Source organism: Heterodontus francisci, chromosome 47 (genome assembly GCF_036365525.1).
Source record: "Heterodontus francisci isolate sHetFra1 chromosome 47, sHetFra1.hap1, whole genome shotgun sequence".
NCBI lineage: Eukaryota > Metazoa > Chordata > Chondrichthyes > Heterodontiformes > Heterodontidae > Heterodontus > Heterodontus francisci.
In genome coordinates this window covers 3,095,105-3,107,530 of record NC_090417.1, presented here as the reverse complement: position 1 = coordinate 3,107,530, position 12,426 = coordinate 3,095,105, and the positions used below count along the sequence as shown (strand labels likewise).

Sequence of the window (12,426 nt, the reverse complement as noted above, 5' to 3'; positions counted from 1 at the left end):
CCTGTGCTCTCCTCAATGTGGCCCGTCACTGGGAGTGTTATACCTTAGTCTCTGACCTGTGCTCTCCTCAATGCGGCCCCTCACTGGGAGTGTTATACCTTAGTCTCTGACCTGTGCTCTCCTCAATGTGGCCCCTCACTGGGAGTGTTATATCTTAGTCTCTGACCTGTGCTCTCCTCCATGTGGCCCCTCACTGGGAGTGTTCTACCTTAGTCTCTGACCTGTGCTCTACTCAATGTGGCCCCTCACTGGGAGTGTTATACCTTAGTCTCTGAAGTTGCTCTCCTCAATGAGGCCCCTCACTGGGAGTGTCATAACTCAGTCTCTGACCTGTGCTCTCCTCAATGCAGCCCCTCACTGTGAGTGTTATACCTTAGTCTCTGAAGTTGCTCTCCTCAATGTGGCCCCACACTGGGAGTGTTATACCTTAGTCTCTGACCTGTGCTCTCCTCAATGTGGCCCCTCACTGGGAGTGTTATACCTTAGTCTCTGAAGTTGCTCTCCTCAATGTGGCCCCTCACTGGGAGTGTTATACCTTAGTCTCTGACCTGTGCTCTCCTCAATGTGGCCCCTCACTGGGAGTGTTATATCTTAGTCTCTGAAGTTGCTCTCCTCAATGTGGCCCCTCACTGGGAGTGTTATACCTTAGTCTCTGACCTGTGCTCTCTCTCCTCCATGTGGCCCCTCACTGGGAGTGTTATACCTTAGTCTCTGAAGTTGCTCTCCTCAATACGGCCCCTCACTGGGAGTGTTATACCTTAGTCTCTGACCTGTGCTCTCCTCAATGTGGCCCCTCACTGGGAGTGTTATACCTTAGTCTCTGACCTGTGCTCTTCTCAATGTGGCCCCTCACTGGGAGTGTTATACCTTAGTCTCTGACCTGTGCTCTCCTCAATACGGCCCCTCACTGGGAGTGTTATACCTTAGTCTCTGACCTGTGCTCTCCTCAATGCAGCCCCTCACTGGGAGTGTTATACCTTAGTCTCTGACCTGTGCTCTCCTCAATGTGGCCCCTCACTGGGAGTGTTATACCTTAGTCTCTGAAGTTGCTCTGCTCAATGTGGCCCCTCACTGGGAGTGTTATACCTTAGTCTCTGACCTGTGCTCTCCTGAATGTGGCCCCTCACTGGGAGTGTTATACCTTCGTCTCTGAAGTTGCTCTCCTCAATGCAGCCCCTCACTGGGAGTGTTATACCTTAGTCTCTGACCTGTGCTCTCCTCCATGTGGCCCCTCACTGGGAGTGTTATACCTTAGTCTCTGAAGTTGCTCTCCTCAATGCGGCCCCTCACTGGGAGTGTTATACCTTAGTCTCTGACCTGTGCTCTCCACAATGCAGCCCCTCACTGGGAGTGTTATACCTTAGTCTCTGACCTGTGCTCTCCTCAATGTGGCCCCTCACTGGGAGTGTTATACCTTAGTCTCTGACCTGTGCTCTCCTCAATGCGGCCCCTCACTGGGAGTGTTATACCTTAGTCTCTGACCTGTGCTCTCCTCAATGCGGCCCCTCACTGGGAGTGTTATATCTTCGTCTCTGACCTGTGCTCTCCTCCATGTGGCCCCTCACTGGGAGTGTTCTACCATAGTCTCTGACCTGTGCTCTCCTCAATGTGGCCCCTCACTGGGAGTGTTATACCTTCGTCTCTGACCTGTGCTCTCCTCAATGTGGCCCCTCACTGGGAGTGTTCTACCTTAGTCTCTGACCTGTGGTCCCCTCAATGTGGCCCCTCACTGGGAGTGTTATACCTTCGTCTCTGACCTGTGCTCTCCTCAATGTGGCCCCTCACTGGGAGTGTTATACCTTCGTCTCTGAAGTTGCTCTCCTCAATGCAGCCCCTCACTGGGAGTGTTATATCTTAGTCTCTGACCTGTGCTCTCCTCCATGTGGCCCCTCACTGGGAGTGTTATACCTTAGTCTCTGAAGTTGCTCTCCTCAATGCGGCCCCTCACTGGGAGTGTTATACCTTAGTCTCTGACCTGTGCTCTCCTCAATGTGGCCCCTCACTGGGAGTGTTATACCTTAGTCTCTGACCTGTGCTCTTCTCAATGCGGCCCCTCACTGGGAGTGTTATACCTTAGTCTCTGAACGTGCTCTCCTCAATGAGGCCCCTCACTGGGAGTGTTATACCTTAGTCTCTGACCTGTGCTCTCCTCAATGCGGCCCCTCACTGGGAGTGTTATACCTTAGTCTCTGACTGCTCTCCTCAATGTGGCCCCTCACTGGGAGTGTTATACCTTAGTCTCTGACCTGTGCTCTCCTCAATGCAGCCCCTCACTGGGAGTGTTATACCTTAGTCTCTGACCTGTGCTCTCCTGAATGAGGCCCCTCACTGGGAGTGTTATACCTTAGTCTCTGACCTGTGCTCTCCTCAATGTGGCCCCTCACTGGGAGTGTTATACCTTAGTCTCTGACGTTGCTCTCCTCAATGTGGCCCCTCACTGGGAGTGTTATACCTTAGTCTCTGACTGCTCTCCTCAATGTGGCCCCTCACTGGGAGTGTTAACCTTAGTCTCTGACCTGTGCTCTCCTCAATGCGGCCCCTCACTGGGAGTGTTATACCTTAGTCTCTGACCTGTGCTCTCCTCAATGCGGCCCCTCACTGGGAGTGTTATACCTTAGTCTCTGGCCTGTGCTCTCCTCAATGCAGCCCCTCACTGGGAGTGTTATACCTTAGTCTCTGACCTGTGCTCTCCTCAATGTGGCCCCTCACTGGGAGAGTTCTACCTTAGTCTCTGACCTGTGGTCCCCTCAATGTGGCCCCTCACTGGGAGTGTTATACCTTCGTCTCTGACCTGTGCTCTCCTCAATGTGGCCCCTCACTGGGAGTGTTATACCTTCGTCTCTGACCTGTGCTCTCCTCAATGTGGCCCCTCACTGTGAGTGTTATACCTTAGTCTCTGACCTGTGCTCTCCTCAATGCGGCCCCTCACTGGGAGTGTTATGCCTTAGTCTCTGACCTGTGCTCTCCTCAATGAGGCCCCTCACTGGGAGTGTTATACCTTAGTCTCTGACCTGTGCTCTCCTCAATGCGGCCCCTCACTGGGAGTGTTATACCTTAGTCTCTGACCTGTGCTCTCCTCAATGTGGCCCCTCACTGGGAGTGTCATACCTTAGTCTCTGACCTGTGCTCTCCTCAATGCAGCCCCTCACTGGGAGTGTTATACCTTAGTCTCTGACCTGTTCTCTCCTCAATGCAGCCCCTCACTGGGAGTGTTATACCTTAGTCTCTGACCTGTGCTCTCCTCAATGCGGCCCCTCACTGGGAGTGTTATACCTTAGTCTCTGACCTGTGCTCTCCTCAATGTGGCCCCTCACTGGGAGTGTTATACCTTAGTCTCTGACCTGTGCTCTCCTCAATGAGGCCCCTCACTGGGAGTGTTATATCTTAGTCTCTGACCTGTGCTCTCCTCAATGAGGCCCCTCACTGGGAGTGTTACACCTTCGTCTCTGACCTGCTGTCCTTACAGTTCTCTGATGCCTTGTTCAAGTGCTTGAATATAGAGGATGAGTTTCAGCAGGCAGTTTTATGTCTTGTTATTTGCATTTAGCCCATCACACTGAAGCTCCTTTTTAAATGAGTTGATCCATTTCGCGTTTGTGCTTGTTAACTTTGTACCTGTAAGCCATGCTGTGTTTGTTCTTGGCTGCAGAGAGAAAGACGTTGCCTAGGTTGGAGGAGAAGATCCGTCGCCTGGAGCAGGCTGTGTACCGAGCTAAAGAGAGGGTGAAGTCAGGCTCCGAGCTCAACCTGCTCTCCCTTAGCAAGACCTTCAAACGGGCATCGTGTGGGCAAACATTGGCATTGTTTTCGTCAAATTCAGAAACTGCAAGCCCCGAGGTTTGTACCAGTTGCTTTAAAGGTGTGAGAAGGACCCCATCTCCTTTCAATGCAGTCTGTTGCACATGCTGCCAGTGTCCCTGACTGCTGCAGCAGCAGAAGGAAAAGAAAGATGTGCATTTATATAGCGCCTTTCACAACTTCAGGGCATCCCAAAGCACTTTGTAACCAATGAAATGCATTTGAAGTGTTGTCACTGTTGTAATGTAGGGAAATACAGCAGTCAGTTTGCGCACAGCAAGCTCCCACCAACAGCAATGAAATAAATGTTTAGGTGTTGGTTGACAGACCAGTATCAGCCAGGATACTGGGGAGAAATCCACCGCTCTTCAAAATTGTGCCATGCAATCTTTCACATTAACCTGAGAGGGCAGACGTGACCTCAGTTCAACGTCTCATCTGAAAGACAGCATCTCACTGGAACGTTCAGCCTGGATTATAGGCTCAAGTCTCTGCAGAGAGACTCAAAGCCATAGTCTGCTGACTTAAAGACAGTGACCCACTGAGCCATTGGCAAGCACAATGTGCAAGGACCAGCTCTAACTTTTCCAAGTCCGGATATCAGTAAGGGCTGGGATTCAAACTCAGACCATCCAGTGGAGGCTGCAGCATCAATCTGCCACATTGTTTGCAAGCAAGAAAGTAGCTGACTGTAAATGGTGGCTCATGATGATATGGTAGCTCAGCAGCAACCTTTCCTTGGCATTTCAGTAGTCAGTAGTGGTCAGTGACATCATTACGATGAATTCACAGCTGTAAACAGTCCGAGGCCTCAGGCAGCTGCCTAAAATGCTGGGCTGGACAGCGGGCAGTATGGAGAGTAGGGTGGGGCAGTGGGCTCAGGAATTCCAAAACTTTCCCCCTGTTAGTTTCAGGAATGTGTGACCTTGCTTTGCCTTGTGCAGTTAGTTCAGCCCAACACAAGTGTCTCAAACTGAATCAGAGCACAGACATTAACTTCATATTTGCACAATGCTTTGTGAAGCTGAAAGAAAGAGAAGTAGATATTTGTGGTGTGTCGTGGTTTGAAACATCGCTACACGAGACATTTACCCATCTCAACACTTCTATTCCACATTGTCTCTCCCCAGCTGAGTACAAATCTCAACCCTGCTCCCAAGACAAATATCCACCAAAATTCTGACTCTCAATCGAGAACATTGTCAGTCTTTCCAATCGATTCAGATGTCGACTATTTCTGATCACTCGCCTGGCTGTCCCATGTGCCAGCAAGCTGCTCCAGTGCTTTCTCATTTCAGCTCTGAACTCCACTTGCTTAGATATGAAAGAATAAGCTAACTGAGGCAAAACGAACTGGCAACATTTCTTCAAAAAATAAAGTGGCCTTTTCTTTTCCTTTCCAATATTCATGTCCTCTCAAATTCAATGGGCCAGATCTAGAATCATGCTTGCTGTCAGTTGCTGCCAATCTGCTCGACTCAAAATAACCTGCTACAACCTGCAAACTCATCGAGTTCATTATTTCCAATTCAATCGACAGGTTCCGATTGTGAGCCCGATCCTAAGACGCACAGCCTCAGCCAAAAGCAGTCTGAGAAGGACACCGTCTGTCACCGTGGTCGAAAAGGGCAGAGTGCTTCAGAAGACTAAGGTACGCATCACCCACCTCTTCAAAGCCTTTGTTAGTTGATGAGTTATTCAGAGATGCTCCGAGGAGTGTCAGCACAGCATCGTAACTGAAAAATGCTGGATATACTCAGCAGGTCAGGCAGATCTGTGCAGAGACAAAGAGGGTTAGCTTTTCAGGTCAAAATCTAGGCTGACGTTCCAATGCAGCACTGAGGGAGTGCGGCAGGGTCAGAGGTGCTGTCTTTCAAACGAGATGTTAAACTGAGGCCCCGTCTCCCCTCTTGGGGATGGAAGATGAGCAGGGAGTTCTCCCTGGTGCCCTGGCCAATATTTATATCTCACCCAACATCACTAAGTGGTCAGTTATCTCATGGCTGTTTATGGGATCTTGCTAATGGGGCCCCTCTGCTTTCAACCTTGCTGATATCCTGCATTGGAGACCTTGGTCCTTCACCTGAGTTTCTCAATTCAGAATAGACACAAGGTATTTCTTGTTTGTGAGTTAAGTGGGGTCTTAGGGTCCTTATCTCAACAGTATTCCTTCTCAATCAGACTGACCAGCAGAGCAAAGAGATGGTACAGCTGCTGCCCTTACTGATGTGATTCCTTTCCTTTACAGGAATGGGAAATGAAGGCCTCGGTGTAATGAAATGTTAACAGAAATGCATTTCTCCAGTAAAGAACTATGAATATGCCCTGCTTTGGGGGAATCGGCACTGTAAATATTGGAATCGGCATGTGGAGCATGCAAAGGAAAATAAAACTGGCTTCCCTCTTGGTCTGTGATTCTTGAAGGAGAGTAACTCCCATACGAACCTGGTCTCCAATACAGTCTGTGAGCGACTTATATTAAAATGCAAGAGGATGCCACAATCAGACTGTAATCTCCTCACTGGAGTGCCATCTCCAAGTGCCTATTTTATCATCACTTTTGTTTCAAGTCTGTCTACTTTTACTGCAAGCTAATCTTATAAAGGCCAGAATGACTGCAAGTTTATTTTCTAAATCAGGTTTTTTTATTCTCCCTCAGCTCCACTTCCATCCCCCTCCTGCCGAGATAGGTCACTCGCTGACCCAGCAGCAACGTGACAGTGGCAATCAATCACAGGTGTCACCTCTGCGGCCTGTTTGGCAAAGTTGGACAAATTCTGATGACAAATTGACCATCTATTCAGTGCACAAAATGCTAATTTTTCAAGAGCTCGGTGATGCCGACTGCTGTGAGGGTTAAACGCTCTCTCTCACCTCAGGCATCCTCTGCCAGGGGTTTCACTACTAAATCGCAGCCTGTCTGGAGTAACAGAAACAAGTCTCAGTTGACCAGGCCTGATATAAACGTGTCAGACAAACCCTTAACAGTCCCTTAACAGCTGTTGTGTGTTGACACGCAGAACAAACTGGCAGACACAATCTGCAATCTTGTCTTTTGATATCTATTAATTGGTGTTGAGACAGCTGATTGTAAACACCTCGACCGTTGTCGAACAGGGAGTGAGAAGCCAGCCAGGCTTTCCACTCCTGAATGCTAGTGAGTGATCGGTACTGAGGAAAGGTGTGGGCATCAGGTGGGTTCAGCATTGGTCTAGTGTCGGTGACACTCCAACCTGAATGACTTATGCTTGCTGCTTTGACTGACACAAGGAGATGGGACATTGGGGTGAGGTGCCAAAGAGTGCACTGTTTACAGAATGGGACCCAGTGCAACTCACTGCCTTGGGAACACCAAGAGGGAGAAAAGGAACTGGTTTCAAAAATAATTAAAACACGTATTAATCACATTGGAGCAAAATAACACTGTGTATGAATGTCACTGAGCAGCGCCAACACTGACATGAAATATCAGATTTGTATACCAGATGTTGCTGATTCTTGTCTCTGTATTAAATGTGCTTATAACTTGTAAATGTCAAGTTTTCCTTGTCACAATGATTTGTACCTTTGGGTTGGAGATATTTATGGTGTCACACTCATGCCATACGAACTATAAATATGAACTTATGGAGTATAAATCCGAAATGGACACTGTCCTGTAAACAAAATGGAGTCGAGCGGTCAGGTGACATTTTTTTCCTGCCAATACACATGGAACTGCAAGAACCCCAAGCTAATTTTCATGTCTGAACAAGTCTTGGTAAAGTCATTAAAATACAAATGACTTTTCTGGGCATATCTTTGAGAAGTCATGAAAATGTGGTAATGGCTACATGTCTCCAATTTATTAAAAGAACTGGGTTCACAATATTGTTGCAGACTCTTCGACTCTAAACTTGAAATCCAGAAAACGGGTGTGAAAAGCTCTATTTTATCAAGATTGTATGTGGATGAGTGATACCCGGACTCCATTGTCTGACAATGGCCCAACCATCAGAAACTATTATGAGGACAATAGAAAGAGATGCTTTGGTCACATGACAGAAACTAGGTTTCTGATATGGGGTTTTAATAAGACATATTCTGAGCAAACAAAGACAGAAAAACATCTATGCCAACAAACAGACCCTGCCTAAGACCATCAGCTTTAAGCCACATGTAGGCAGAGACTTGAGTTGGCCCTGAACTCTCCACCTAAGTAACCATACCAGGGCTTTGCCATTGAACCTTGGCAGGAGTACAAGAAGAGAAATTTGCGACAGCAAACATAAAACAACAGTGAATCCATCTGCCTAATCCTCCAGAGCTTTTCTTCAGTGAACAATGCAAAAGGATTACAGGCCTGCATCGTTTCAGTCTGCACCCTGGGGAAAAGCAAGTGTAACAGAGAAGTCTTGAAATCATAGGTCGTAATCCACATGCTACTTTTATAATCGCTATCTTTTCTCGAGTGTGTATGTATCTGTATGAGAGTAAGTGGGTGTACTTGCGTATATTTGGGCGTTGATCAATAAACATTTATCTTTCTTTTAAAACTTACAAGAAAACCTGACATTTGTCTGTTCATGACAATTAAAGCACTCAGGAGCTAAAACACTTTTGTTAAGCATGCTGTCTTCAGTCAGTCGAGAGGTGAAAAGGGGAGCCATCCCCATCATCCCTTTCCTGTCCGTAACAACTGCATTGTAGGGGAAAGCACTAGTTTCCATCTCTCAAGAGTGAGTGAGTGTTGCACTGTCGGAGGGGCTGTCATGAGGAAGCGTGGCACTGTGGGAGGGGCGGCACTGCGGTAGTGCTGCACTGTCAGAGGGGCTGTCTTCTGATGTGACTTTAAATTGAAGCCTTGTCTGTTCCCTTAGGTGGATGGAAAAGATCACACGGCAGTATTTCAAAAAAGAGCTGGGGAGTTCTCTCTTCTGTCCAGGCCAATATTTATCCCTCACCCACTTAGCGGATTATCTGCTCAGTAAAACAGTGCTGTTTGTGGGAGCTTGCTGTGTACAAACTGGCTGCCACGTTTCATACATTACAACAGTGACTACACTTCAAAAAGTACTTCATTGGCTGTAAAGTACTTTGGGATGTCCTGAGGTGGTGAAAGTTGCTATATAAATACAAGTTTTTTTAATCTTAGATAATAAACTAGTTGAACTCAGCAATGACTTAGTAAGTGTGTCCAGTGAATAGCAGAGCAATAGAGAGCAGGGCAGCCGAGGACTCACTGTCCACATTAATTAGCACTAACACTCACAGGAAGAAAGTCCTAGGATCAGTATGTGTTCCAGACCATGTATGTGGGGGCTATTTCGTCGGCAGGTATGCCCTGGTCATGGCACGCTAATCCCTACTCTGCTCCAATGCTCTCCTGGTTGGTCTCCCATGTTCCACCCCCTGTAAACTTGAGTTCATCTAAAACTATGCTGTCTCTATCCTAACTCATTCCATCCCACTCACACCAAGTGAAAGCAGCAACTTGGTGAGTTAGTGTTTGACAATTGCTTGGGTTAAGGACTGGCTGTACTGGAAAGTGCTTGTGTGCGGTCATCAGGAACACACTACTGCTAGCAATCCCAGGAGAGCTGCGGAGTTCACACTTTACATTCACAATTCACACCTGTAGGTTGTGCCTTTGTACTGTGTTCCCCTGTCTTCTGATTCCAGCAACCTCTCACACAACAGCTGCTGGAGTAAAGATAGATATTCCACTACAGGACCCCTAACATCAAGCCCTTGCTTTATATAAACTTGTTTGTTTTCTTAGAGATGTGTGAACGCTTATTTTATAGCCCAGATGACTTCTACCGTTGGTTCTCTATGGACAGAGTGCCCGATAACTTAAGAAGTGGAAGCACAGTTCACTAAATATTTAAAACATGTCCAAAATATGTTTCTGGTCATATTGTGGTTGATCACTTTGAAATGTCTTCAAATGCTAGTTAGATTTGAAGTGTAGCATTGCGATTCAGTGGCCACTCCTCAGCAGCAACAGCGCGCAGACAGGTTGGTTAACGTGCTTTTGGTTGGGAGAGGAGTGTCCATCCAGATGCCAGGAACATTGCCAGGTCTTCAAACAGTCTCACAGGATTTCCAACTTACAGCTCAAAGACCAGAACAAGGGAGACAACACCTCAGGACAGGGAGTTTGTAGCATGTCACATTCCGAGTAAGGGACAAATTTATACTGGCTGAAAGTTAATCGCAGTGGGTGAGCTGAGGTTGTTGAGAGCAGCCTCAAAACACAGCCACAAATCCAAGAACAATGCAATGAATATTGTCAAATCATTGTCTCATCTTGTGCAACTTACTCGAAAAGGTAGTTTTTCAATAAATATATCATTCTATTAAATATGGTTGTGCAATGAATAATCAGAGGAAGCCTGGGGAAGGAGCAGGGAAGAGGCAGCTAGCACAGACATGATGAGCCAAATGGCCTCCTTCTGTGCACTGATTCTCTGAGCACTGGGGTCATTTCCTGTGAGCCACCCATCGCATGTCTTGGCAAACATTTCCACATTGATCAGGATTAAGCTCTGCTTGAGCAGCTAAATAAATGAGCCGGGGACCACAATAATCTGCCTGACCCTAAAATGCCAAATGTGAGCAATAAAACTGTGGCAGATTTCACCCCAATCTGTGCCCCCGCCCCCAAACACCCCACCTGTACCCCCATACACCACCCACCTTCACCCAGAGATCCCAGTCACCCTCCAACTGCACCAATGGACCTCCCCAAGTGACCCCCTCTACCCAGATAATACCCACCCAGACAACTCCTCAACCCCAGACAGCCACACTACCCAACCTGCACCGAGACCCTCACCCTCTCCTCCCCCTCCCACCCTCTCCCCTCCCCCCTACCCCACCCCCATCTCCTCCCCCTTCCACCTCACCTAACCAGACAACCCTCCAAACCCATGGAGACCTGCACCCACAGATATTCCTGCCCAGAAACACCCCCACCCCACACCCCAATTCCCCTAAACTGCACTGTGACCTTCAGCCAACCCTCCCACCCCAGACAACCTACACCCAGGGACCTGCACCCCCAGGTATTCCTGCCCAGAAACACCGCCACTCCCACCCCAGGCACTCCACACCTAAACATCCCGCAAATCCCAGACACGCCCCACCTAACACAGAGAACCACCCCCCACCCCCTCCTCCCCACTCCCTTACCCCCAAACCCTCTCCTACAACCACTTCTCCCTCCACCACTCCCCCAACACACCTTTCCGCACTCACTCAACGGCCCCTCACCCAAAACCCCAATCCTCCAAACCCCTCCTCCATCCACCCTCCTCCGCCTCCTCTGCTCCCCCTCCCCATCTCCCCTTCCTCCTCCCATCTATCCTACCTCGCCAACTCATCCTCCTCCCCGTCTTCCACCCCCTCCTCCCAATCCTCTCTCCCCCCTCCTGCCAGTCTTCCATCCCTCTCTTTTCCCTCCTCCTAATCCTCTCTCCCCCCTCCTCCCAGTCTTCCCCCCTCTCTCCCCCCTCCCCGCAATCCCCCTCCTCCCCCAATCCTCTCTCCTCCCCTCCTCCCAGTCTTCCCCCCTCCCTACCCCTCCACCTCCCAATCCTCTCTCCTCCTCCTCCCAATCCTCTCTCCACCCAGTCTTGCCCCCCTCTCCCTAATCCCCTCTCCCCCACCTCCTCCCAATCCTCTCTACCCCCCACCTCCCTCTCTTCCCCTTCCTCCCAATCCCCTCCCCCCAATCCTCTCTCCCCTCCTTCTCCCCCCAATCCTCTCACCCCTCCTCCTCCCCCCAATCCTCTCTCCCCCTCCTCTCTCCCCCCCCTCCTCCCCCCAATTCTCTCTCCCCCCCCCTCCTCCCCCCAATCCTCTCTCCCCCCCCTCCTCTCTCCCCCCTCCTCCCAGTCTTCCACCCCTCTCTTCCCCCTCCTCCCAATCCCCTCTCCCCCTCCCAATCCTCTCTTCCCCCCCTCCCAATCCCCTCTCCCCCTCCTCCCCCCAAATCCTCTCTTCCCCCTACTCCCAATCCCCTCTCTCCCCTCCTCCCCCCAAATCCTCTCTCTCCCTCCTCCTCCCAGTCTTCCACCCCTCTCTTCTCCCTCCTCCAAATCCCCTCTCCCCCTCCTCCCCCAAATCCTCTCTCCCCCCTCCTCCCCCGAATCCTCTCTCCCCCCTCCATCCTCCCCATCCTCTCTTCCCCCCAATCCTCCCCCCCCACCTCTCTCCCCCCTCCCCCCAATCCTCTCTCCCCCCTCCCCCTCCTTCCCCCAATCCTCTCTCCCCCCTCCCCCTCCTTCCCCCCAATCCTCTCTCCCCCCTCCCCCTCCTTCCCCCCAATCCTCTCTCCCCCCTACCCCCTCCTTCCCCCATCCTCTCTCCACAATCATCGCTCCCCCATCCTCTCTCCCCCAATCCTCTCTCTCCTCCCTCCTCCCCCCAATCCTCTCTCCCCCTCCTCCCCCCATCCTCTCTCCCCCCTCCTTCCCCCAATCCTCTCTCCCCCCTCCTTCCCCTAATCCTCTCTCCCCACTTCCTCCCAATCCTCTCTCCCCTAACTCTCTCTCCCCCTCCTCCTCCCCATCCTCTCTCCCCCCCTTCCTCCCCCCAACTCTCTCTCCCCCTTCCTCTCCCCAACTCTCTCTCCCCCCTCCA

The 12,426-nt window shown here is 50.0% G+C and overlaps 1 protein-coding gene across 3 annotated transcripts in view; it reads left to right on the top strand.

Annotated features, from left to right (window-relative positions):
* The window catches only part of si:dkey-220o5.5 (actin filament-associated protein 1-like 2), a 57,765-nt gene extending 49,470 nt beyond the window's left edge, over positions 1-8,295 (top strand). For all 3 annotated transcript variants that reach the window (XM_068023471.1, XM_068023470.1, XM_068023469.1), the window contains 3 exons: positions 3,650-3,837; positions 5,339-5,449; positions 6,047-8,295. In XM_068023471.1, the coding sequence (XP_067879572.1) occupies positions 3,650-3,837; positions 5,339-5,449; positions 6,047-6,073 (326 nt within the window). In that variant the 3' untranslated portion in view covers positions 6,074-8,295. The remainder of the gene's footprint in view (positions 1-3,649; positions 3,838-5,338; positions 5,450-6,046) is intronic.
* The last annotated feature ends 4,131 nt before the right edge of the window (positions 8,296-12,426 follow it).